The sequence below is a fragment of the Colossoma macropomum genome, unplaced genomic scaffold, assembly GCF_904425465.1.
Source record: "Colossoma macropomum unplaced genomic scaffold, Colossoma_macropomum, whole genome shotgun sequence".
Taxonomy (NCBI): domain Eukaryota; kingdom Metazoa; phylum Chordata; class Actinopteri; order Characiformes; family Serrasalmidae; genus Colossoma; species Colossoma macropomum.
The window spans coordinates 34,034,595-34,061,533 of NW_023494785.1; the positions used below are offsets into that span (position 1 = coordinate 34,034,595).

At 38.5% G+C, this 26,939-nt stretch overlaps 1 protein-coding gene across 3 annotated transcripts in view; it reads right to left on the minus strand.

The window, feature by feature from the left end:
* agap3 (ArfGAP with GTPase domain, ankyrin repeat and PH domain 3) overlaps nucleotides 1-26,939 on the minus strand; it is a 168,887-nt gene that overhangs the window by 44,907 nt on the left and 97,041 nt on the right. For all 3 annotated transcript variants that reach the window (XM_036591914.1, XM_036591933.1, XM_036591923.1), the window contains exons 9-11: nucleotides 24,740-24,823; nucleotides 18,631-18,735; nucleotides 12,223-12,394 (exon numbers count right to left, since the gene is read on the minus strand). In XM_036591914.1, coding sequence (XP_036447807.1) covers nucleotides 12,223-12,394; nucleotides 18,631-18,735; nucleotides 24,740-24,823 — 361 coding nt within the window. The remainder of the gene's footprint in view (nucleotides 1-12,222; nucleotides 12,395-18,630; nucleotides 18,736-24,739; nucleotides 24,824-26,939) is intronic.

The following is a 26,939-nucleotide window of genomic DNA, read 5'->3' on the forward strand; positions in this document are numbered from 1 at the left end:
CCTTTGTGGTATTGGTATTCTCTATTGCCAATACTATATTTTAGTGCCAGTATCTCTGTCAATACCGAGACGGTATCGATGCAACCCTATTAAGAAGTGGGTTAACAGAGGTACTTCATACAGACAACAAGGTAAAATAAGCCAGTCACTGATGTTAAAGTCTGCCAGAGACCTGTCAGACTGTCACACAGAAAAAGGATGAAATAAGAATATTATATGTAAGGAGTTCGGTGTAAATGTAAGGCAGGACTACAACTTAAAAAGTTCATTCAGGGGTTGACAAAAGATCAAGAAGAATGTGATTGAAGACTACTCCTCATTGAGTTTTACACATGCAAATGGTTCCAAAGTGCACAGCATTTTGTAGCATCTGGTCATGTTCCTCTAAAGTAGTAAAACAAACAGTTCCCTGCAAACATATTGTTTCAAAAGACCAAAATATATTGTTGCTTTTATATCCAAACTGGTAACTTAACATATAAGAAGGAAAAAATGTTCTTCGGGTTCAATGTAAGGTAAAATAACAGGATTTTCTACCAAGTAAATTTGGACCATTTCCATTGGTTTACTTAGTCATGAAAACTTGACACAAGGTAAAAGGCAGCTTGTGTTTTTCAATGGTGCAAAAAAAAAATACACAGACTTGCAAGGTTTTGACATGACAACAATAATATACTAAAAAATAAAAATAAATAAAACAGTTGCCTGAAATATTCCCCAAAACATTTTCATTCAAAAATACTGAACAAGGGCAGACGTAGTTTAGAATACATAAACGGTACTGTACTGCAGCACAGTCTGATTAATGATTCTACACTTCCAACACGTCCAGATCCTCTGCATGTCGTCTCCATTTTTCTCTTCCTGCTTGTTCTCTGTGATGGGGTCTGCCACCTCTCCATGTTCATTGCTCTGCGCTACATGAGCAGTTGCCGCCTCTCATCCTCCCTCCCTCTCTCCCTCTCTCTCTCTCCCCCTCTCGGTTTCTGCCACTAATTAGCCCTTAATTAACAAGATACACTCGGAACGGTAATTAGCTCTCCCCCACTCGCTGCCTGCCACATCCATCTACCCCGGTGGCGTCCCCGCCTGCTTCCAATCAGAGGCCCGGCGGACGCCCTGCGCCCGTCATTAACGCCGCCGCTGGGCAGGGGTCCTCCCCTGCCGTTCCTGCTGCTCCCCGAAAACACGGGATGAGGCGGCCCACCCAAACGCTTCAAGAAGAACCGCTTGATAGTTTTTTAGAAAGACAACGATTGCATGGCGACAAGCTGCAAGTCAGAAACGACTGTGGTTTAGGTGCCAATGGTTTCGCTACCTGCTCCTGAATAACCTGCCAAATGATCCCTCATGAACAGCAATAACAAAGAGGTTGGAAACCGAAGTGTTTGAAAACAATCAAACCTGGCTGATTAAAGTTATAGCCTACCTTTCCATTAATAGTCAAATTTTAAATTTTTTCTCCAAATCTGATTCTTATCCAAACTTTTCCATGAACTGCAAATTCATTCTTATCTGAACCCCATTATCATTCTTGACAGAAAACAGTCCAGAAGTTCATGGCAAACAGAGAATTGTAATTAATAAATAAATAAACAAACAAACTTCATGGTCTTCAAGACTTAAAAACATTTACTGCTTAAAGAGTTTCATGCCGTGTGTCTAGACTAACTCAGCTTACTAAAAGTAGGCCCACACTGTAGGCCCTGTAACCCTGTAGAACACTACCAGTTTACCATATGCAGTGATTCTGGACTGAGATTTTAATGTCAAGTTCATTGTGAACTCGTTGTCATTTTAATTAGGTGAAACTAGACTATACAATGATTCTCACAATGAAATGAGCTTAAAAGAACTAGTAGCTTGTCTCCATATTGTTCAGCATTAAAGTTGATACACTCAACATTGTGTTCAGATAATGTTAGCGTAGCTGATTTTGTTCTTAGTTAAAGCTGCAACAGTCAATATAGAGTCGATGTGATTTCTGTTTTTCAGTTCAAACAACAGTTCAGTGATAAAAATGTATTTGATCAGCCATGCCAGGTTTGTTGCCCAGTGTTTGCTTCTTCAGTTTTGCACTCGAGCTACAAGGCTAATCTTGCTAAGAAGTAATGGAAGCTCCCATAGGCAACATGCAAATTACATACCTAAATCACTGTACATTTTCACACCATGATCTATAACAATTGCAGCATTCACAGCTCTGTTTTAGCTATGTGAAGTCCTTCTGTCATTTTTATAGATAACAGTATGTCACACATTGTCATGACAAGAAAGAAATAAGCCTATTTGAGATGACTTGACACAATGCAGTTTGAGGCAACTGTAAGACGACTGAGTTATGCTAATTGATAGAGTTTAAGGTTCCATTACATTTGATACATTTGCCTCATAAAACCCCAAAACTAAAGAAGCAAACTTCAGACACCAAACACGTCTTGTCTGATCAACTACACTTGGAGTAATGTGGAAAACTGTAAATTAGATCTTTTGCCAAACTATTTCTTTAGGCGTGATCATTAGTGTTTTACTGTTTAGCAGCACCTACCAACATACAAATCTTCAAGAATTACTTAATCAAACAAGCCCACGCAAGCCTAAAAGAACTTCTTCGGCATATTCCTCGACTCTATTCACAGTCGCCATATCCCTGTTTTGTCTCTCTTTTCCTCCTTTCTGTCTCTCTTTTCCTGTCGTTCTCTTGCTTCCCCTCCCTCCCTCTGTGGCTCTGATTTGAGGCGCACTAATTTAGCAAGCGCACTCCTCAGCGTGAGGCAGGAGCTCTCCTCGCTCCCTCCCTCCGAGAGACGCCCTTCCCCTGCGGGCACCAGCGAGATTAATATTCCTGCGCCCAACAAGATAATTACCGATACTAATTAGACATGATTATGTGAATTTGATACACTTATTACTCCCGCTAATGGCTAAGACGCATTAGGCTAACAAGAGCTTGCGCTGGCGAGTTTACTTTGGTGAGCAAAAGCCGAGCGCAAAGAAAGATGCCTCGACACAATCAGGAGTAATTCGTTAGTAATTGAAAGAATAGAGGGTATTCTTGCGGCTGTCAGTTTCGGAGACGCGTAATCACATCGGCATTGTTGACGGGACGGGTTTTATTACTCGTGTCATAATATTGCCCCCGGCTGCCGCTCGTGCATCTCTTGCGACGTGTTTAAAAGTGAGGACGGATGAAATTAAATAAGGCTGCGGGGCGATTAGCGCGCGGATAAAACGCCGTCTGCTGCTGCATGCCGCACGGCGGAGAGTGCCGGTAATTACCACGGATTGTTTTTAAGGGAGAGCTCAACGCTCAGCTCCATTCATCTCTCTGTTGGAGAAGAAAGAGGTATTTCTGTAATCTTGGTGATTTTTACTAACAAAAAAATACTCTTAGAAGGCAAGAGCATGAAGCAATTTAGCTCAGGAGGGCCCAGCTCTGTTCTTGGGCTCTCGCACTTCAGCACGGTTTGGCGAGTTCCCTGCAGACCCGATTTAACTCATCACTGAATTACCAGGTCGAGTGGATCTGTAAAAACTGCCAAAGTGTGTTGGACTTACAGGCCCTCCAGGACTGCATTTAAACACTCCTGACTTTTTCTTTCATCTAGACCCACCACTGACAAGTTTAGGCAGAGGTGTAGAAAAACACTACAGCTATGCAGTAGAACTGGAAAATGAAAGGGTATAAACTGTAGCTCTGGTTTAAAAAAAATCTCCATCAGCCATTATTAAGAATGCCAGACTGATTTTTAATTTTGAGGTCAATATTTACAATTGAAGATGGCATTTGAGGGATCAAGAATGGGGAAGGACAATAATGTCAGAATCACATTGTAGTAGGAAATACTGTCATACTTCACACTTGTAAACAACATAAAAATTGACAGGATGTGCCCAGATGCCTAGATCTTTGACCACTGATCACTGTAGTTTCTACGAAATACGGCAAATGGCAGACAATCAGAAGAAACCAAGGGGCGTATCAGCAGTATTTTTAAAAATTCTAATATATTGTTTAAAACACTCAGTGAAAAATATAAATAAATACATTTTAAAAAAGAAATATTGTTTAAATTCATTACACCCTTAACCGTTAACCTTTCCAGACAAAGCATATTCGAATCTGAGGCCTGTAATCTCAGTATTTGTTGTCTTTTATAATTCTAATGCAGAATAGATACACTCTAAAAAGATGTCACTGTTTGTAAACACTTAATGTAAAATAGTCTGCCTGAAAAACATTCAGGGTAATTCAGCAACTATTTAAAAAAAAAATCTACAAAAATGTTTGTCATCTTCCTGTAATTATCACTTGATGTTTTAGCTTGATTTGATTTACTGAATAAAAGATACATGACACATTTGACACCGAGCACACCAGCGCAACGTTTGTATGACGACCATGAACTGAACTGGAAATTTTTATTTAACATTTGTCTGCTGCACAAGACGTGCAACTTGCCTTTTAACAACTCTCATTACTCCTCCAACCAGAAGGCAAAATAGGTATCTGGTCACAAAGAATTGAAAATACAGACCTTTTTATTCTATTATATTAATGCACTACTTTTATGGTGTTAAAAAAAAGAACAAATAATTGACTAACCTCGCCTCATCTCCATCAAGAATTCAACAATCATCTCTAATTGTCAAATTTGATGCTAATGATTGATGAATTAAACATGTCTCTATCAATTAGTCCCTGGAGAACAATTCTGCATAAAAGGAGAGATAATGTAATTACAAGGAGAGAATAATCAGAGGAAAATGTGGGGTAGAAGCACTGTACTCGCACTGCTCTGCCACTTCACACGCACGACACGAGGGTTATTACAACGCCAGCCATACGAGACTGACACGCCGTAACCCTGGAGCATGTCTGGGGCACGGGCAAATGCACACGCACACACACACACACAGAGCAGAATACATCAAGAGGCAAAGGCATCACCTAGTGCCTGACCATGAGCACTGTGCCTTTATGCCCTGGTAGTTCAGTTTAACAGCTGTATCGCATTCAAATACTACAGAAATGAATACTTTTATATAAAAAAGAATTACTTTTCTTATTTCAATTTCAAATACAGTATGGTGCAAAAGTCAGAGACCTCCCTTCATTTACCCAATTTCCAGTCAAAAAAGTTATTTATTTATCAGAGTCAGGAAACAAGCAGGAAACATAATTAACAGCAAATTACACAGAAGCCTCAGCAACTAAATAGAATATGAATTTTTCAGTATTCAGTGTGTATTTGCCTTTATTACAGCTTCCATCCTTTTCAGTTTTTCAAAGAAATCTGCAGGGATATTTTATCAAACTTCCAAGGTTCAGTCTTAGAAATTGGTTGCATTTTCTGCTTCTCATGATCCAAGTAATCCCAAACACTTTCAGTGATGCTGAGCTCTGGACTCAAGATTAACCTACTCAGAAATACATCCTGAAAGTATTAAATAAACTAGTACAATTAGTAAATTAGTAACTTGTACCTAATAGCAGTTTTGACTGGAAATTCAGTAAAAATGTTGGCCTCTGACTTTTGCACATGACTGAACACCATCTGAAAATACCAACTGCCCCATACAATCTGTGAATTATAAGATAAACATACTAAGAGAAATGCGACAAAATGGCTTGGAACAAAATCTAGTTACATGAACAGACTTAAGTTTAAATTTTTTCGTTTCCTATAAAGCTATCAATTCAGAGATATAAGCTTTTGTTATGACAGTGACTGAACGCTAATGCTGGCTTTAGACTGAATTTGTGAGATCATTTAATCGATAAGGCATTTCTTAAGATAACTAATAGATAAAAGATTTATTTGTCATTACCCCAGTAATCAGGCTGCAGAATCTTTTACTTTCATAACCTCAGTACATGCAAGACCCAAAGCAGCGTAAGTGGAGGTGCACCTAAAGCTGTTGGGTCTTTGTTGGGATAGTGTTGAGTTTCGAAACATTAAGTGGAAGCAATGGATTAGCAGGAGGCGGCGGCCATTCCTCCTCGTTTCTCCAGTCTCTCAGAAGGCTGATGAGGCGTGCAGTCACAGGGCCGCAGCGCCCTGACCCCTGCAAGCAGCCACTGCCATTATGTACAAGTGCAGAGATAATGAGGCATCCATGCTAATGTGGGAGACGGGGAGGGAAAGGATAGAGGGAGGCAAGGGGGGGAAAGAAGGGTGGGGTAGGATCGTCTGCAGGCTGGGCCAAAAGATCAAGTGGCCAGCTGGCCTTCCTGACATGCTACAAACTGATCTGAGGAGGCATACTGAGTACTGTATGCGTGTCAGACTAGAAAAATGTCTGATGAGGTCAAACGGTGATCACATACACACTTACAGTACCAGTCAAATGATCGCACACAAGAACACGTTTTTCATAACCTTGAAGACTGTTTGAGACAAAGGCTTATGCTTAAAGCTTAAACTACCTTTCTAAGACATACAAATTGGAAAGTTAATGCCGATGTATGAATTTATTTTCTAAACAAACAAAGGTAACGCTTTCAGTAAGTACCCTGCCTATGGACCACTCTACTGGACCATTCTACCGAATTAGTTCAAACTGCAATAAAAAAATACTTATATTTAAAAGAACAATTATTTAGATCTTAGATATTTACAAGGATTATGTTATGATATATTTAAACCCAAGGCATTAACTGAGATAACAATAAGCTAAATAAATACAAAATCATCATTTGTAACGTTCTTTCTATTTATTTTAGCCACACCTCTGCATTTTAGAGCAGGACGTGAGACTGTATCCCTGTCCCTCATGGCCACATGGAGAGCAGTTAGAGCCCATTGTTTTGAATTAAATGTGTCCCAAAGTCTGAAAACCAGTATGCAACATTAGGAATTGTTAATACTGAAACGTTTTCTTTAATTAAGTAAACCTTTTTAATGAAAAATATTATGATTTAATTTGTTCAAAGCTCTGTTTGCTAGTCCTGTACTGGATTTTTGAAGGCATTATGATTGTATTGGCAGTGAATTTCTTTTAATGAAATAAACATAATTAAGGTACAGGATCATTCAAGGTATTATAAATATGGAATGAATATTCATGAAAATGTATTATTTGTTCTAGCTCATTCATAAGTGCGGCTTGGCAATATGGAAACATTCATCCTTATCATAACAAATTTTGTCATAAAATTTTACAAAAAGCTTTTTTGAGAATATTGTGGATATAGTCACACTCTGATAAAACTGACCAGCTGCATATTTCATTACAAACAGAGCATAAAGCCTTGTTAAATAAAAAATCATCTGTACTCAAAGTTTCTGTTATATTAATTTGTCAATGTGGCACTGCAGGCTCTTTTCTGCCTGTTCCAACATATCAGATATGTTGAAAAAACAAATAGAGACATTTGTGGAAATGTATTGCGATATTGTTGCCATATAGCCCAACACCATTCGTAAGGCATTATAAACATGGCTGTAAATACTGATAATATACATTTTGTCACTTGAAGCTTGCAAAGACAATTTACAATACAGTAAAATAACTATACGCTAACAATGCATAACACATAATAAACATGCATAAAAGCGTAATGCACTGTTATAAATATTTGTAGCCATGTGTATACCATGCCTTATGGACAGATTATAGCATATAAATTTATTCGCACATTCTTAAAAACGCGGTATCCATAGAAAGTCTTATTCAACAGCTTTAATTTAGTAAATATCTTTTCGAACAAGTACTTTTCCTTATGAACCTGTTTGAGATCATGCTCAGCATCAAGTGTGCAAAGTGTGCAAAGTATCAAGGCAAAGGAGCAACTTTGAAGAATCTAAAATATTGGTAACAGCATTATTACATGTGTTATTTCTTAGTTTAAAAGTAGAAATAGAAGAAATCCTTCTTAAGTAGGCAACTTTTGACTGGTACTGTACACAAAACACAGCACAAAAAATGCACAACCTTGTAAATATGACATATTTGTATGGTACACATCCAAACAAATACGCGCAAATCAGAAGCCGACATGCTCCCTGGAACACATACCTCCACCCAGCGCTTCCAGCGTTCAGGCAGATGTCATTGATTAAGGCTGATGGGCAGGACCATTAGCGCTTTGATATTACGTATCTGTCTGTGGTGACACAAGCGAATGCTTTCAGGCAGAAGCATCATATTTAAATGGTTCCAGTGAGTACTTAGCAGAAAGATTAGACCGGGCCTCGTGTCGACAGACTCTTTTTACTCTTGGACACATGCGTTCATTCATTTTCCATCCTTCGTTCCTATCTTCACACTCTTTCTTCTGCTCTTTCTTTTCTATCTTTCCAATGCCCCCACCACCGCCAAAAAGCATCACTAATGGTCTTCATTTGGTGGGGGGTGGGGTGGGGTAAGTGGTGGTGAATGAATAACTGGCAAAAGGAAAAGACAGGGCTCAGCGAGAGCACCATGAATGAAAAATTACCCCTTTGTTCCCTCGCATCAATTGCATGCCTAATGAAATCAAAATCAGATTGCATAATCAAGTGCAGGCCCTCCACTCAGCAGAGGCCCACAGCGAACTGCAGCCTTCTTCCTCTCGAGTGGAAATTAACACCGTTTCAGACAGATCGGCAGAAGCACCCGTGTCACAACCGTGGGGGGACGCACTGCACCGTTTAGTTTGGTGCTCGCTGATGGGTCAAGCGACACCTTGAGAAACAGCACAGAAGAGAGACTGAGGAAGAAGAAAAGGGCTTAAAAGTCTACACATAAGGAGTTTAAAAGAGTGGCACTTCAACAAAAAAAAATCCAGACTTCAAATGCAGTGACACTTCACTTTACGGTCCCTACTTCAGCTTCAGGAAATTTTTACACATTCATAATATTTAAGTCTTATACAGACATATTAATGCTTATGTAGACTGTTGTGTTTTTTACGTGAGCAATTATGAATATATTTATGAGCATTAGAGGTCTACTACCCGACTCAAGCCCAGCAGGGGCCAGTTTGTGCTGGATTTGGGCTGATTTTTTATGTATAACATCAGCCTCGCGTTTGCTCTCTAAGGAGGTATATTAGGTAGTTGATCTGCTTTGATTTGAACTGATATGCTTACATAAATTTCAGATAACGCATTTTCTCACCTGTATGTGCTCTTTTTTCTCTCTCTATTAAAGTCTATAGCTGTCTTCGGAATCACTCCTAAAACCTTCTCTATAGTAATCCATCTCTGATAGCGCAAGCACGTTCATGGTTCAAATTTTACAAGTCGGGCCTTTAATGTGAAGGCAAGAATATAACCGTGCTATAAACATACCATGGCAAATGTCAAGTGCTTTCATGACAAATTATATCCAGTTATAAGAACATGGCAGTCAGACTCATTGTGCTAAATAACCAGTTGCCTCTTACTTTGGATGTAGCGCTTTATTTGATTCATGTTCTTTGAACAAGCACATGATTTTTTTATTTAAGGATTTGAAATGCCAGCTTGGCCAATTAAAGAGCAAATAATGTTATTTGTGTTGTGACTAATAAATAAGATGGCTAATAAAAAGTGGAAATGTGCTAGTGTGTTTCACTTGTTTTTTTTAAGGCCACATAATGTAAGCTTCGTGTTTAAAGAACGGTTGAATAAAAATAAAGTTCTACAACATCTTGTTACCTTTACCGATAATTGTCATGACAGATGCCATCATGATTGAAGTCATGACTAGAGCATGCTTAGCAAAAACTAGCATGTGAAATAAAATGCCGTAATATCAAATATCATGGCTTCCGTCATTTCTATCATTCCGACAATTAATAGTAATTGTAACATGACACTGTTGAAGACCATTACTATTATTGTTTTGTTTTTTTTTAGTTATATCAAGTTATATACATCAAGACAAGTCAAGAGAGCATATTGTTGCTGTTGGAACAAAACATTGTATCTCCAAAAAGGTTCCTTTACAGGATAAGGAAAAATCATTCTTAAATTTTAATGGAAGTTAAAGGAGAATTTTTTATTCCAAGTACTTTTAGGTAATTTCTACCTGTTCATTGAATGAAATCCTGACACAATGTTAAAGGGAGCTGACAAATGCGAATTACATCCAAAAAAGAAAATAAATAAATAAAAACTTAAATAAAAACTTTTGCAGTTCATAGTGTTTACTGTGAACAGCTCTCACCAAAAACCAAAAAAAAACACGTAAAACAGCTAAATACGTAGCTGGTTCTTTTCTGCCTACAGCCGTTTTTGTGCATTTTTACCTACAAACATTAATTTCCAGTTTTTGGCCAAACGTGGTCCATATGTGCAGACTATTTCAGGTACAGACGCACAAGCACTGTCCCCGTTCCTCTTAAAAATCCAACCCATTTTCCCTGCAGTCACCTGAAGGTTAATCATTAGTCACCACTCCAACAGCTTTTAACCCCTGAGCCTTTTCCTCAAGCTCTACTGCAAACTCTACTGCACATCTCTCTTTGCTTTTTGACTAATTAAGCCACCTCTCTGCTCGACCCATGAATCTGGACTTGGTCCAGTGTACTGCAATTCCCAGAAGCCCTTGCCAGACTGCCTTTAATGGCACGAAGCAATTAGCCCAGGCTGAGCCACAGCAAGGTCCTGGGCAGCTCTCTACACACAGAAACCACACCAGACTGAAGAAGCCCCAACAGGATAGGGCTTCTAATTTTTATTAATTACTCTTACTGCAAACCCCCTAAATCTAATTACACCTTCCTCTTACATCATCTCTGTTAGCTCTCATGAGGGACAGTGGAGTGAATGGCTTTATTTCTACTGCACTAACTAAAAGGAAAAACCTCAATCTGAGCCACAGCTGGATCCCATTTCTTACGCATTGAAAGCCTTTAAATGAGTATCATAACCAACAGCAATAATTATTTTTACATGTGAATAATATGTACCAATTTAGCCCATTCCCATTTCACCAACAGGCTTTGATATTACTAATATACTAACAAAGTGTCCTATTCAGGCTTGTAGTGCAAGAAGTGACACATAAACCAACAGAACACTTTTAAATAAACTTTTAAAACTTCACGGCTTCACAGTTATTGTAAACCTACCGCCAAAGTAAGTAAGATTACATATATCTTTCTCCAACGTCTCAAACCGTTTAAAAAAATTTGAGACAACTGAGGTATTTTTTAATAGAGATGGCACAAAAATCCTTACTTCGGTGCCTAGTTGATGCCAAAACTCTTTTCTAACAACTAACAACTTTTCTAATAACACTTAACATGTAGAAAAGCAGCAGAATTCCCACACTGAAATACTTTTGCAAACAAGGACACTGATTTTACACGAAAAATTAAGGAAGTAACACACCAAATTTAGCAACTAAAGCAGCTCGAACAGGTCACTTTCAGTTCAGTTTGGCAAGTGATTCATAATTAATATTCTTATCTAGAAAAAATGCATTACTCTTTTTTAATGACTAAATGACTACCACGGCTTTGTATTTGTGTTTAATATTATTACAGGCATGTGACTTCATATGGCTTTTTATAAATGACCTTACTGCTTTAAGTTGCTACCTCAAAATACCATGTATCATTCAGTCATGTGTAAGCAAAATATACCATTTGCCTTTTAGGTAGATTGTCGTTTACCAAAACTAGTCTAATTCCATTCTTATTAATGTCACAGTGCAAATGAAAATGGAATGAAAAATACATAAAAACCAAGTCCATATACTGTCTTTCTTTCCCTGAATGTATAACTATTTAGAGTGTTTGAAATAGATGTTGGTAGCTACAGTCTTGCATACATCTATGACACAAATACATGAGAATGAATTGGATTGACATGTTCTATCCATTTCCCCCAGTATGTGTTGAATCAATCATTTTGCAGTTTTGTATAAAAGGTTATTTATTCCATAATAAAAACATCTTTTAAATCAGTGTGTTTCTAATTATTAGCCTATTACTGAAACAATTCAATGAATATAAAGGATATTGACTTCTGTTTACTTTTGTTAAGTACATGAGGGCTACATTCTATTCATATTTGTTATAGTTGATAATGTTCACAGAAAAAATACTTTTTAGTAAAGTAGCATCTGCTGAATGCAATTTCTGTTTTTCCTGTGATACTGAATGAGGTCTCGAAAATTTCCCCAGTATTGATATGGACTATCAAAGTTCTGGTATCATGACATGTTTATTTGGTAACCTTTCTTTTTATATTGAGACATAGCTACAAATGACCCGGCACTCTTTCTGGAGCTTTCCTCACTCACCGGTGGCTCCAATACCGAGCTGTAGAGTGCTTCTGTCCTTGGTTAAACCGTTGGTTTTGGGGCTAGCAGTTGGAGCAACCGTAGCGACAGCCCTGGGTGGCCTCTTTCCTGGCACCTTCACTGTCGTCCGCAACAAGTCGATCTCTTTACCATGGACATTCTGCATGTAATCCTGAAACACAACAACAAGGAAAAAAGTTCAGAAACACATCCGTTTTTAAGCTCTTCTAGATATTCAGAGACATTTCACACGGGTCCAACTTACCAAGAAGAAGGAAGCAGAAATTAAGATAGACAACTAACGATTTATTACATTATTTATTAATTATTTCGGACATGCTATTTGTAAACAGAGCAATGGCAAAACTGGAGTTCCCAGACATCTTCATGTTAAATGTGTGCCTGACAGTAATAACAATTGGGTGGTCAGGACATAATTGACACTAGAAGAAAACAATGTCCACTGTGATTGCTTTTTAAAGATACCACTTCAACGAGACCCAACATCCAACAATCAGATCACAAACAAAAGCCCACACGATTAACTTCACCTGCATCTCCGGTTCTGCAGATTAGCAGAATTAGCACTAATGACTGCAAATAGACTCATTCCCATTTAAATACGGCCATTCCATTTGCATGGGAGCTTGCATGACTCAAATGGGGTAAGCCAAGGTGAAAATCACCCCGATCAGCACAAAAAAGCCGCGTTGAGATTTTGGCCTCGGAAAGCCTCCCACCAAACTCCTTTGCGTTTTTACTGCGCACCATAAAGCACTAATTTCTTCGAAAGCCTCGCTGCTAATTACCCAGTGAGCGCTCTCATTTCACTTTATTGCAGGAATTAACAGCCAGTTCGAGGCGCAGAAAGCTATTAAGATGTGTGATTAAGCCATATTCAATTAGTTTCTACAAACAATTTAATTGATGTAGCAGACAGAATTAACAGAAGGGGATTGTGGGACGGCTCTGCTGGCTGCAATGCAAAATTAAACAGTTTCTCTCTCTACTCTCTCTCTCTCTCTCTCTCTCTCTCTCTCAGCAACCTCACTGCAGTTAAATGGTGTGAGTAACTCATGGAGCTGCATGGGCCACAGGTGTCCAGCCGCTAATAGCTCTAACACTAAAAGTAATGATGCTCGAGCCAAAAGCTGCCTGTCGCGTACAGTACATCACTGCAGTGTACAAGAGATTCAGCGCATCACACGGGGGTTGTTTGCGAACACATGACTAATTTAAAAGACAGCAAGACAAGAATCATTGTTCACGAGATGTCACATGCATGCAAAAAAAGAGAGAGTAACTCCTCTCACCCAAGACCAGATTTTGCCTTTCGTATCTTCATCAGCTCAGTTACATGGACAAACTCTAACTAGATCAGATCATTAATCACAACAATTAATCTAATTAATCGCAATTAGTCGCACTGTTTTGTGATGTTAATCATGATCAATCACGTTTATCTTATTTGCTCAAATTTGACCCCGAAGAAAGATTTGTTTAAAAAGCAGTGCATTTGTTATGGCTACCTGCATGGCCAAAATAAGCTTTATCAGAATGCATTTATGACCTTTAATATTTTCAATAACACTATATTTATTATGTACACACATACATGAATCTTAACATGAATATCTGCAGTGGCTGCATGTTCTAAACAAAAAATACCATAAGTATTATATAATTAATGTAATATACTGTCAGTTGTTCCAACTTTGACAATTGTAGCCGCTTGTTCTTGCTTTCATTTATACAGCTTGAAGATTCTTGTTACAGTGGAAAAGTAGCTTTCCACTTTCCTCATCTTAGAATTCAATGAAGGATGTTCCTCTGACCCCTAATCCAATTCAAGTCCTTTAGTATTGTTTAATCCAATCAGTGTGTTTTCACAGATAATACAGCTACTTAATTTAGGTGAGATATGCTAGGCTGTCAATTAATACTATAGTAAAATTGCTTCATTTTAAGTACATACATAATGTGACATTCTGGACAAATATATTTATATTTTTGGCTTACAATTTTTTTTAATGTTTACTTATAATCTTTTATGAATTTTTTATGAACTTTGCATGAAATAACAATTTTACAGTGTTGTGAATACACTCTGAGCAACGGCTCCCTTCTCTCGGTTTTGAACGTGCCGTTTCTGCTAATGGCAGTTTAAAACCAGAAGCAATGCGGTGCAGCCCTTAAAGCAGACTTTCAATCAGTCACAAATTGCAAGAGAAAAATGCATATTGTAAAAATGTATTTTGTACACGGTTTTGGCCGCATGACAGTCATAACAAACAGTTGAAAACAGAGAAAACAGCTATGCGCTCACAATTTACATGCCAGTGTTTAGATGAAAGGCCGCTGGTTCAAATACAGTAGAAACACGCAACTGAAGATATATTCTCATTTTCCACTTTAAAGTAGCTCCAGCCCTCAGACATTAAGACCACACTGCTACCTTCTAAAAACTCTCCTCACTGCTGAAGGCTATGGACAATTTAATACCTCTAAAAGGAACAAAACAAGACATTTAGAGACTTAAAGACTTTTTAAGAGTTTTAAGGATCTGCAGAAAACCCTGTTAAAGAGAAATGCATTTCAAATCCAACATGGTTTGATATCCATGCTTAATCAAAGGTAAATTTAGGAAAAAATTATTAAATGATCAAAAAACTTTAGACCATCAGACTGTTAAGACTGCAAAGACTAATGAGGACAGAAACAACGGAATAGACAATGGAGACAATGGACAAGGAATGGAGAGAAGGAAATGGTTATGTTGAGAGACAGATAGTGAGAAATAGAAGAAAAGAAACAAGCAGAACGAGAGATAATGACCAGGGGAAGTTGCCCTCTAAGACAGTTTAAGAGGTATGAAGAACATGTGGGGGTCCTGACAGAGATGAATGCTCCATGCAGATCAGCGTGCAGCGTGCCTGTGGCGAGCGCCTTAAGAAACCCTTGCTGCCGTGGCAACAGGAGGATAACCCCTCTAGCCCTCATCCTACAGTCTCAACAAGTCTTATGGCTCAGGATCAGGGTGATCCAAATGCTATGGCGGTAAATAAATAACCTTTACTGCTAAAGCATCATCATGGTGTCACTGTGGTACAAAAGCATGGCCTCTCCCTCTTCTATGGCAATGCGGTCATTTACTGCCAAAGCATCACACTCTGTAATTCTGAGACACACATATAATAATGGTGTCCACTGGTATCAAATGTAAAATTTTACTGTGCCAAGTGACCGTTAACAGAGTTATCACACCTCCATGGATTGTAAAAACTCACTTAGTGCTGGTTTGGCAGGGGGGCACTAAGATTCCCACACTTAAACATTATTTAATCTTTACATAATTAATATTACATTTATTGTACCGAGAATAGAGCTGGCCGATATGGCCAAAAGCGTTATCACGATAAACAAAACTCATATCGTTCGATATCGATACATATCGTGATAAATGTCAAATCATTATTTCTTTCACGTTTGAAGGCTGATTTTGCTCCTGGGTGGTTAATTGCGGTTTTAAACTATCACTTATGGTCGCATCATGACAAACACTCAGCAAACAGTGGAACATTTCACAAATCTGTCTTGGGACAGTGGGAGAAAGTTTCTGAGCTGTTTTTATCAGCTGGAAAAGCACAGCGGCAATTTTTGTAACAGTCATTATCTAAGAAAGAAAACAGATTATTTCTAGCTGTCTGGTGACGAGTGCTCAGCTATCCAGTTACAAATACTAAACAAGTGGCCAACAACAGCGCTAAACTCTTTAGTTTCTCAACAATGTCAACTCGGTTCAGTAGGTCACTGCTGTCACTCCTACCACATCCATGTCAGAGCATATCACAGTATTCAGACACCAGCTAGCGACGACTGGATTTCTCTATGCTATCGTAGTAGTTTAAGGGGTGAACCGCAAAATATCTGACGTTCACTGTGTAAAAGCATTATCTGCAGCGTGAATCTCTCGCACCAGTCAAACAGAGTCCTCCTTTTAGGTATGTTTAAACTGAAAGCGGTTTTGAGTCTTGTTTGATCTACCGTATCATCAATTCACCGTGTTGCGCCGGAGTGCTGCTTCAATTAGCCAGCAGCTAAAAAACAGCTAGCCTGGAAAGATAGCGCTCTCCTGCTCTCCAATGCCTCACAGCTTCCTCAGTTTACTTTGGTTTAAATCAGGGCTGTAACTAACATTAACCCACTTCTTTCTTTCACTTTCGTTGCTCGAGAATGCACTAATACTAAAATATGATGGTTTGGCGCTGTAACACGGCACTGCAGACGTGATTTAACACCGCTAAAGTTGTTAGGATGCACAGAAAGGTGAGTTCACCGTAGGACAGTACAGTTACATCACTTATCTTGTCACTTGATCACAGGAGAACAGATCGCTGGTTGCTCCACTCAAACAGGGAATGTATAACTCCACATTTCAGATGTAGCTAAAGTATATTTGGCAACCCTTTTTTTTTTTTACTCGTAGCCTCCTCCCTCTCTAATCAAGTCGAAAAACTCGGAAGTGTGCCCTCTCCTGGCGACAGCAGAGTAGTGTCGCTTTCCTTGCAGTAGAAAACGCCACCAGGGCTTTCGCTAAAATGTGGAAGTGTGAGAACGGTGTATTGTATTGAAAATTTATCAAACCTGTCTTAACGCTTTATCAAGGAAAAGTTATATCGCGATACTTATCGTTATTGTTTTATCGCCCAGCCCTAACCGAGAACAGATGAAATTGTAAAAACATGGCTGTTGAGCTGCACTGGTTGAACTGGCTAAGTGCTGCACGCAGATATTATGCCTATAAAAAAACTGTCTATGTTACGGTGTACATTTTTGAACATCCTCAGACTACACCATCAGGCTTCACACATTGAACAAAATGGCTTTGGGTCTCAGGAAACAGTCACGTCACACGTCCTCTCATAGTCAGGCAATGCTAAGCAGCTACAGAGACCATGACATTGGATGGCATTTTTTTTTTTACCATATTGATTACATTCTCAAGGCCAAATACAGATGACAGTGTACTACAACCACATATCTTATTGAACTGCATGCTTATATTGTTCTTTTATTTGATGAAGAACAAAATTCAACTCAAACTGTATCACTGCACTTGGTCTTGCATTCGCTTTAGGGTCAGGGAGTTGCTATTATTGTGATTATACATTGTAGTAGTGGTAGTAGTAGTAGTAGTACTACTACTATCTTTGTAAGTACATCTGCTAATGCTTTTGGACACATCATCAGTGATGTTCCTGGAAGCAGGAGCAGATGTGTTTACAAAAAGGTTAATAATAATAATAATAATAATGATAATAATAATAATAATAATAATAATAATAACAGCAGCAATATTTTTTCTTCATGTAATTTGTAACTCTTTACACTCTTTGTACCAGGTTTCATGGTTTACCAAGCCTATTTCCCACACAGTGATCCTAATAAGAGTATTTTAATCACTGGCACTAGGGAAGTGGGTATTAATTAGTTCAGGTATTAATTACAATTTATTGCAGGAAAACGAACAAAAAACAAACAACCAACTCAATTCAATCCAAAACACTTGCCATAATGTGCTCATGTTGCCTAGGACGCATTGTTAAGGACCTGAAAGAGAGAGCCTTTGGCACGGCTGTATCACTAACTAGGCTAACTACTCTATCCCTATTCTAATGTTAGTTATGTTCAGAAAATATATTTCTCCGACAAAAATAGACAAGTGCACATGAGCATCCAGCAATGTAACGGTTAGCTCTGTTAGCTTGTTAGCTCATGTGTAGATGCAGCCTTTGTTACTGACCCAACACAAAAAATCTACTGATGTCCTTTGGCTATTTTTGAAAAATAAAACATGTTTTAAAATGTTTGCTACACCATGGCTGTCACCTAACATGTTAAGTGCATAACCCTAAATTAATGTCTGTTGAAGTCCTTTTTTTTGCGTTTTCCTGCAGTTAACCTATTTTCTGTTCATTAACCCTTATTAACCTTTTTTTTTTTTAAAGTATGTATGTATGTATGTATGTATGTATGTATGTATGTGTGTGTATGTATGTATAGTTGCACGTATGGATGGGGAAAGCTGCAAATGAATTGCCCTTTTTGGGACTAATAAAGTACTCTGAACTGAACTGAACCTTATGGACACCCAACGATGAAAATTAGTCAAACTGCATATCCCTAATTGGCACAGGCCTAAATAAAATCATACCTAAAATCCCATTCACCTCTCGGTATTAAAGGATCCCTGCAGGTCCAGCCAGGACAATCCTCACTCAAAATACTGTGATCTTGTGACCATGGAGCATTACTGTATTTGAAGTACACAGTTCAGAACAGGTGTATAGCTACATAACCATATAAATATATTCGTTTATGGAGGAATAGGGTTGTGATGTCACTCACATGTAAACTAGGATGGTAAGTGAGAAGGCCATTATCACACAGCGTGACATACTTCTTTTTCCACTCCTTATTCAGCGATTTCCCACTTCTCTTGAGGAGAATGCCCTGTAAAAAACACAAACAGATGATGACAAGAGGAGATTCATGTGAATAAAAACAGCTTCCGAATTCTTGCTGAGTACATCTGGAGGGACAGTGTGTATGCTGGCATTTCTGACAGGGGAATTCCTCTGATTTCTCATAACTAAATCGTTAAGATGTAAATCAAGACATTCAGAGTGGTCTGAAGTGAAATGCTCCATTCTAGAGAAATGTACTTATTTAGAATTGTTCACAGTAGCGGTAAGAGGAACCAGAAATCTGAAGAGTTTAATGCCTCTACGCCACCTGATACATGACAGATTGTTTTACAACAATTCTTTTAAAGGTTTTGATCTAAAATGTATTTTTAAAAAGCTATTAATGGCAGAGACGTACATGCAGAGTGTTATAAGGCTATGTTGTTTTGACTTACTACTATTTTATAACAGTATTACATATAAGAACTCAGAAAATATTTGTAGTGTAACTGGTTATTTTGCATATTAAATAAAATGGTTGTACTTGCACTGTAGGTTTCTATCACTATCATCGTAAAGAGTCTGTTAGCTTCTCTACAATGAACCCTTATCAAACCACTCTTAAATGACCTTATTTACATATCAACTATTGAAAAATGCAGAAATGTAAAAAAAATAATCCCTGTATATGGCTACTATTGTTTTCAGCTATATCATGTTTTCTGCTTATTTTTCTAGACAACATTATGCCACACAGCGTGCTATGATTTGGCACAATTTTGCACAGTGCTAATTGGTGGGATATAGGCTTCCATGATTTAACTACATTAGCCTTGTAGCGCCAATACAAAACTAATGAAGCAAACTTCAGACACCAAACGTGGATCTTGGAAGATCAACAATATTTTGAATGAAAAAGCTGTGTAAACTATTGTTTTAAGTTCTGAAGAGGTTTTCAGTGGAAGGAGGGAGAACTCTAAATACAGTGCCATTCAAATTCAGTTAATATGCACATACATATACAGCTAAATAAGTAAGTGTGTATGTATTTAGGTTGTGACATTATACACCCTACTTTCATCCAGCCCCTGCCATCCATGCAAATATCAATAGCCTGGCTGCAATGAGAGGGGAGGCTAAATCCAATTTGTGCGGAAGGCCCCTCTGTATGCAGCGGCCGATGAACTCCAGCAGACCTCTGCCAGTTTGGGATTAGCCTGTGTGATCTGAACCTCTTCAAAGCCTGGCTGCATGTCCTTCAGCCTTCTCCTGCCGCTCTGGCCAACAGCGCTGATTGTTCCCTTATCTCCTAAAGCCAATCCAGGACAAACAATGCAAGGCCCTGAGCCAGAGGGGGCCCAAACATGAGGGAAAAGGGCAGGGGGGCTTAATCAGGGATTAGGGGGGATTTCTTGTGCTACTTAACACTTCAAGTAAAGAGTTTGAGTTTGTGTTTGTGTGTGTGTGGAGAGGGGGCCTGGATGTTTTAACAGGCCAATCCCATTCCCAAAAGGGGGCTGATTTTTAGGAGCAGCTCATTAGGAGTTGACCCGGGGTCAACTGGGCATTAGGCTGTTTACCTGACAATCAGCTTTAATCCTCATATCACACTTACACTGATGTCTCCTCTCTTCTCATTCTACACTAAAACAGTGTGATTTAATGCATCTGGTGTTAACTACTAGTTAAATAAGGCACAGCTTCTTCATACTGAACCCCAGAAATGTTTTATCAACAAATAAAAACTACAGTTTCTTCTAATGTCACACATTTGTTAAAGTTACAGGTCTGTACTTTTGAAATTTGTACTTTGAAAACTTTTCAAGTTTGTGAGTTTTTTTAAATGATTTACATTTACAACTTTAAGTAAACTTTATTCATATAGCACCTTTCATACATTAAAATGCAACTCAATGTGTTTTATAAAGATAAACTAGTTTTAATTTTTGTTCTTTGGTTTGTTTAGAATTGACAATGGCCACTTTATTATACATACTGTAATCTATACAATACACTGAGGAATAGTTTTACATTTTTATAGAATGCAAATATAACCTCTGCAACAAAAGCCAATGAAAAATAGTGTACAGAAAACAATATTATTATAATTATTAATACTATTATAATGCTATGCACAATCGTAGCAGAATCATATCATTATCGGCAGATTTTTACTTTAAAAGATGTTTCAAAAATTTCTCAGAATTTTTTTTATAAAGCTAGTCCATCTTGATGTAGTCTAAAATTCAACATTTTATAAATGTTTATGTACACTGGCTTTGGAAGATATGCATAAAAATTCCTGGATATCGACACAGGCCCACAATTAACATATCAGAGCATCCCTATTGTTATCCTTTTTATTTTTTTTTATTATTATTAGTAGTAGTATTAGTAGTACTATGAGAAGCTTGTAACCTGTTGAGGCACTAGAGAAAGTTTGAACAAATTATATGTTTTATGGATTACTAAAAATAACACATCCTCTACAGAGAACAAACCTAAACACGCAATTGTTCTTAAAATTGTATTGCACAATCACTATCTATTTCCTGAGTTTAACATATTGGAAAAAATAAAAACTATAATTTGAAATATAAAACTGATGCTGTAATTATATATTCAGCAACTAAACAGTAATTGTGCATTAAAACATGAGTGTTCTCTGTAGAGTGATTGATTTTCACTTAGAAAATCAACAAAACATGCAATTTGACCAAGGGCACTCAGATTTTTCCACATAATGGTATATACATTAAAAAAATGCTTAATTGAGACACTCCACCAAATAGCTTTAGCATGGCATTCACCTTAAGATGACACGTTTTTCCATGTTCTTAAAGTTATGTTTTAATTAGAAAGCAGGAGATTTATGATAAATATTCACTAAACATGATTTGTAAGGTTCTATCAGCTTCTGAAGTACAAAAGAGTCCTTGAGTGATATCTTCCTGCAAGTTTTGTAGAAATATTACTAGTGCTGCATGTCTGTATTGAATGGTCACAGAGGGATGACCACACACCAGCGAAATCACAGCCCACAGTGCTGAGAACAGATCAATGCCAAAAGTGGAAAACAAAGATTGCACGGTGTCTGCCGCATCAATAATTGTGCAATTAGAACATGTGTTAATCTATTTTTGTGGCTGGGATCGGAGGCCCTCAGCAGTATCGATGGGATGCGCCTTAGCTGTTACGTGAAAATGTCAATCTCATTCACCTCCAGAAAACAAGCTGCTCTCTCTATATGTAATAAAGACTCAACACCACAAACACACAAAGACATTAATAAAATCATGTCCTTCTCTGTCAAGGTCCACTGAGAGAGAGAGAGAGAGAGAGAGGGAAGAGGGATTAAGAGGCAGAGAGAGATCAACAGAGACAGAGAAACAGAGAAAAAGGAGGAGAGGAAAGTGACAAAAATAAAAAAGAAGACAGAGACAGAAAAAGAGAGAGAAAGTAAAAAGGTAATGGTCAGGAGAGGAAAAACAGGAAAGGGGAGAGAGAGAAAGAGAAAAAAGAGAAGACAGGAAGAAAAAAGAAAAGAGAAAAAAGAAAAAGGTAGCGAGAGGGAAAAAGAAAGAGAGAGAGAGAGATAGGGCGTAGGGGGATGTGTGAGACAGACAGGTTGACTTTCTAGCTCTTACGGCCCAAATAAAAAGTGTCTACGTCCTGTCAGCGCCAGCGGCCAGCCGCACTGACCTGGGGGCCGGAGGGGTGGGGAGGAGAAGAAAGGGAAGGAGAAGGGAGGAGAGGGGAGGAGAGGTGGGGTCTTATTGGTGATAAGCACAATGGCTCAGTGTTGACAGCCTTTCCGTGCTGCCCCTGAGCTTTGTTGGCCTTATTTACCATTTTTACAGATGGGTGGGTGAGTGGGGTGGGCTGAGGCAGCCCACAGTGTGTAATTTGCCCAGTGGGAGGCAATTATACTCCCATTGGCACTTTGATCTTCCCGATTGTGCATTTGACTGGCCGAGCAATCAGCACCATTCAAAAGTGTCCCACCATGACCACCTTCTCTCTTTCTCTCTTCATCTCTCTCATCTTTCTTTCTTTGGCTGCTCAATGCAGTCAAACAGCTTACAGTGACACTTCTTAAGAGGGATTATCTTGAAAGGCTGGGTGTAATTGATATACAGTGGCAGGAAGGGGGGGTCTCTCTGGTTTTGACCTCTCTGTCACCTGTTCCACTGCTATAATCCTGTTATATCAGGAAGGTGATACAGGCCTGTAGCACTGTGAACAGGGTTGAAATAGATTGCATATTGTTGTGGACAATGAAGACTAATCAAAAGCTGAAATGAGGATAAACTCAGAAAGGGAATTTAACTTAAACTGCATTTTAGCTAACTGTTCTCCCCTGCCTTTTTCCCCCGGTGCTGTTAGTGCTGCTAACTGTGCTTTTATGTCTGTCTATACAATAAGTTAGATATGGGGAATATATACAAGAAAATTAGAAATCTGACCAGCAAATGGACAAGTTATTATTTTGACTTTGGATGTTCTGAGCTGCAATTTTATGACAAAGTAAGTAAGGTAGGTGCACTCACACTGTATTTAAATGCTGCTGCTAAACCTATAATAAAATGTCCTGGCACAACTATGCATAACTCAGTAGCGTCTTACTTTCAATGCAGCACTATATTTGATTCATGCTATTTAAATAGGCAACAGATTTTCCACTTAAGAATTTAAATCGGCCATCAGCCAATTTGGCTTTAATAGAATTTTTATTCTTGTCCAATGCACCTCTATGTGAAGCAAAACTACTGTTATATGCTACTTTGTAAAAGTCATTAATTTACGTGATTTCCAGTCAAACGGCCAATAATTACAAGTTATTCTTTTTTCAGGAGGTATTTCAGAAGAGATAAGAATCTACTAACGAAAGGAAAAGACAAAAAACTTCCCAAACTATAGTTATTGAAAAATACAAAGAAATGGGACTACTAGTAATTGCGCAAGATCTGGTAGACCACCTATACGGTCACCATCAGATAAAAACAGTAATTAAAGATTTTGTCTTTAAGAGACAAGAAAAAAAAGACAAGCTCCACTCTTCCTTCAGATCTGAAAAAATCCACAGGTGTTTCTGTTCATCCTTCCACTGTGAGAAGACATCTCAATGCTATGAGTCTGAAAGGATGTGTAGCTGTCAAGAAGCCATTCCTGAGAAAAAGAAACTTGCTAAAGAAAATCTGCAAATCAAACAAAGAAGCTGCTTGTGTTCTCAGTCCAGACCTCAACATCAATGAATCTGTTTGTGATTTTTTGGATCCTGAGAAGCAGAAAATGCAATCAACTTCTAAGACTGAACTTTGGAGGTGTGAAAAATGTCCCTGCATATTTGTTCGCAGAACTGAAAGCAAGTCCTTCACAAAGATTTGGAGCTTGTATTTAAGGTGAAGGCCAGACATAGTAAACACTCAAAAATGTGGCATATTTAGTTGTTGAGGCTTCTGTGTGATTTTCTGTTAAATATACACTGCTTTTATCCTGACAAATGAACAACTTGTAATTAATGGCCATTTTGACAGGAATTTACATAAAAGAAAGAATAGCATCTGACTTTTGCACAGTACTGTACATCAATACATTAAGATATAGGAGCAAGGCTCTAAGTAATGTGAACATAACATTTGCAACATTTGTAACACGTGCCTGCAGGAGTGATTTCTCAGAATCACTCGTACTCAGTATTTTAGTTTTATATGACCGTAGTTAATGCAATTGCTAGATGCTAGAGATATCATTCCACTAAAGTGCCCTTCTAAAGCCCTAATCAGGAGCTCTTGCACCTGGCAGGTGTACAGTAGATGTTTACCACATTCTCTGTTGGTAAACTCTGAGGTAAGTCCTGTGGCAGCTGTGGCTTGTCCTCATGGAGGCTTTGAACTGTGCTATACTGCCATCTAGTGGCCAAGAACAGACCTACATTTCAAGCACAACAATCACAACAATGCATACTTTTCTACAGGCGTTCGCCTCCTGGTCCTAAAGCGGCATACTTACCATGTACAGTAAGACAGATGTTGGGTGAAGTAACTTACCTGCTTGATGGGAATGGCCCTTCCACTGCCTATGCTGTCTGTTTTACAGTCAGTGCTCTTTGCCTGTTCACTGGCTTTCCGCGACTGTAAAGAAACAAGACAATGAATTGGTCAGTGGAACAAAACATGCACACGCACAGGCCAGTGGGGATTGGGGGATTGGTGAATGGGATGTGAAGGTGTGTGTGTGGAAGGTGTTATATATGTTTCATGTGCTGGTGTGTGTGGTGTCGTGGGGTGAGGGGTAAGGGATTAAAAGAAATAGGCAAAAATAATAATAATAACAAAAAAAAGGTTCTCGAGAGGCCCAGAGGGGAAAGCACAAGCCGAACAGCGCGACAGACAGCAGTACACTGAGCGTGCAGTATATACACAAGCTAAACAACGACAGACCAGGACACAAACATACACATATCAGACTAGTATACAAACACGAGGAGTCATGACTCAATCCAGAAAACCCCCCTTCGATGACCTCAAGCATGAGGCTTTACCAACCACAGTGCCATTAGTCAAAACTGCATTCAAAGCATTGACAAACCAGAGATGTTTTCGTATACAAAATAGAAGGAATAAGACAAGTTAATGCAAGGGAAAATTCACTGTTTAATTCACGTCCTCTCCCAGTCAACAGCATCCGCGTCCTGCTATCAAACAAACACTATAGAAGGGAAGTATTAGAGTTAGGGTTAGACACTCAAAAAGGATCAATGAAAACTCACAGAGCAAAATAAACATTTCATCATTGATGTCAGTGTCAAGATGGATCATTGCTAAAAGGAAAAATAGTCTGTTAAATAAGCAGGTTAATTCATCATTTATCTCAGCAACAAAGTGCCCCCCAAATATAAAAAGTAAAAAACAAATAAACCAAAACAAACAAAAAATTAAAATAAAACAAACGCACATACGACACAGAATGAGCCTGCACACGCACGCCAGACAAAACAGCTTATGACTGCACTCAAAACAAGATGAGGGACGCTCTCATTTGCATATGGATAAGAGATGAACAGCGGGTATGACTTAAAACAGACACACTCCTGTGAATTTATTTTTCAACATTTTATTTTTTCTTTTTATATATATATTTATATATATATATATACAGACACCATACAAATCAAGTCACAGGTTCACTTGGAAAGAATCAGCAGGCCGAGCCACACATTGCAGTTCCGACGAAGGAACAGAGGACAACAGAGGCGCTGTTTTTAGAGATCTCATATATCTATAGAATATACTTTCTATTGAATACCATTGTAAATAAAAGTTCATTACAAGATATATGGCAGTCTATATGTGTCCATTATTTCCATAGTCATAAAAATGACTCTGTAACAGTTTGTCCTTCCACAGCTTTGTGAGCAAACGAGTAATAAATCAACAAAATCCAAATCAAAAGAAAAAACAGAACAAAAAAACCCACAAAATAAAAAAAACAATCGTACTGTGGAACAAATAGACACTACATTCATACAAGTCTGTGCAATCCATGATTTCCAAGCGGTGTTTTTTCAATCCCCCTCCCACACTTCTCTATGTTTATGAAGGCCTTCATAAAGAGATTCACACTTCTCCTCAAGAGCGAATGAACGAAGCCTGAGAGAGGCCAGAGCACCTGGATCAACAAAACTCAGCAGCTCTATAAAGAGCACATAACGACGTGAACAAGAACGCATTTATCAAAGTTGGCATATCATTTGACCTGACCGAGCGAGCTATGCGACCCTTGCAGATGCACAACATCATGTCGAGCTCTGTTGTTATGCTGCTTGAGAGCGTCAGTTTTGCGCACGCTGTGTCTCACAAAGCCGTGGCCTTGTTAACCAAGGCGTTATCTGGCCTGCGCTCGCAAGAGGGCTTCGTTCATGGCACTTAAAGAGGAATATGAAACATTTGTCTAGCTATTTTCCGTCATCTAAGATTTTATCCAAGTTTTGTGTCCTTTTTGATACACAAAGAAAATGAAACGGCTCAAAACAGAGACAAAAAAAGGGATAGAGAAAAGAGAGAGCAGAAAAGAAAAGGAAAGGAAACGAAACAAACACAGAGTGTCTTGGCACATCTTTAGGGTCCTCGCTTGTGGCAAAAAAAGGCAATGCGATGTCACATCGGAGTTCAGTCCTCACGGGTGAGTAAAAAGTGTCCAAGGGGGCGGGGGAGCGGGGGAGGCCGAAGCGTTTTGCACGAGAAGGGA